This window comes from Belonocnema kinseyi, unplaced genomic scaffold (genome assembly GCF_010883055.1).
Source record: "Belonocnema kinseyi isolate 2016_QV_RU_SX_M_011 unplaced genomic scaffold, B_treatae_v1 SchBZDm_3132;HRSCAF=3421, whole genome shotgun sequence".
NCBI lineage: Eukaryota > Metazoa > Arthropoda > Insecta > Hymenoptera > Cynipidae > Belonocnema > Belonocnema kinseyi.
In genome coordinates, this window is record NW_022875313.1 from 1 (window position 1) to 1,430 (window position 1,430).

At 42.8% G+C, this 1,430-nt stretch overlaps 1 protein-coding gene across 1 annotated transcript; it reads left to right on the plus strand.

Annotated features, from left to right (window-relative positions):
• Positions 1–75: 75 nt before the first annotated feature.
• Positions 76–1,338, plus strand: LOC117182546 (the record flags this gene model as incomplete). Its single annotated transcript, XM_033375639.1, has 1 exon — positions 76–1,338. A coding segment is annotated over one exon (1,263 nt), but the record flags the coding sequence as incomplete, so codon positions are not given.
• Between the last annotated feature and the right edge of the window lie 92 nt (positions 1,339–1,430).

Below are 1,430 nucleotides of genomic sequence, written 5' to 3' on the forward strand. Positions count from 1 at the left end.
AAACAGGAGCTTGATTGCGAAGCTCACTTTGCTGCTACTCATGCAAGAGATCCCAGTGGCCGATACATCGTTCAGCTTCCGTTCGTTGAACCTCCGACGCAATTAGGTAACTCTCTCGATATCGCGCTAGCTTCTTTCTCACGTTTAGAGAAACTTCTCGCGCTCAATAATAATCTTGCTGATAAGTATCGTGATTTTATGCGAGAGTACGAGTCGCTCGGTCATATGTCTCGTATTGGTCCAGTAGAAAATGACAATTCTTTTAGAGTATTTATTCCGCATCATCCTGTCTTCCGTGATCAAAGTCAAACTACGAAATTGAGAGTCGTCTTTAACGCGTCTAGGCCTACTTCCACGAAAGTTTCAATTAATGATTGTTTGCACGTAGGACCAGAGCTTCAGAATGACATATCTTCTATTCTACTCCGGTGGTGTCAACATCGGTACGTTTTGTGTGCGGATATAGCTCACATGTTCCGACAAATCTATGTTCATCCTGCTGATCGTAAGTTTCAGTGCATTCTCTGGCGTGAGACACCCGATGAACCTGTCCAGATTTTTGAACTGAATACTGTGACATATGGGATGACCTGTTCTCCATATCTTGCAATTCGGGTAATACGTCAATTGGTTGCGGACAAAAAGGCTGATTACCCTTTGGCAGCTGCAGTTTTTGCGAACGACACCTATGTGGATGATTTATTCGTTTGTGGAATTGAGAAGCCTTCCACTCTTGTTTTAAGAGATCAGCTTATTCAATTGGCTTCCTCTGGTGGTTTTCGCTCACGTAAGTGGTTTAGCAATTGCTCTGATCTACTCTCAGGTTTGGATGAATCGGAGCACGGTTTAGCGATGGAAATCCCCTTTGATGATTCTTATTCCGGATTCAAAGTTCTTGGGATTTTATGGAATCGTTCAGACGATGCATTTCGCTTTCACACTTCGGAGTTGGTTAATGAAAATGCTACTAAACGATCATTGCTTTCAACAGTTGTCAGGTTGTATGATCCTATGGGATGGCTGGCTCCAGCTACTATTATTGCGAAAATTCTACTACAAGAACTCTGGTTAAGAAAACTTGAATGGGATCAACCGCTGCCCCTTGACCTTGCTCAGGAATGGCATGAATTTTGCTCTAAATTACCTGCCTTGTCGAGTATTTCAATTCCAAGATGGACTTCCCAAGGTGCAGATACTCAGTCGATTCAGATACATGGGTTCTCCGACGCATCCCGCCTAGCTTATGCTGCTGCTGTATATTTGCGCATCGTTTCCGAATCCGGCCAAATCTTCGTTAAACTTCTCATAGCTAAAACCAAGGTTACACAGATTAAAACAGTGAGCATTCCGAACCTTGAATTATGTGCCGCTACTCTTTTGGCAAATCTGATTCCATTTGTTATCAATTCTTTGCAAATCATTGATGTTCC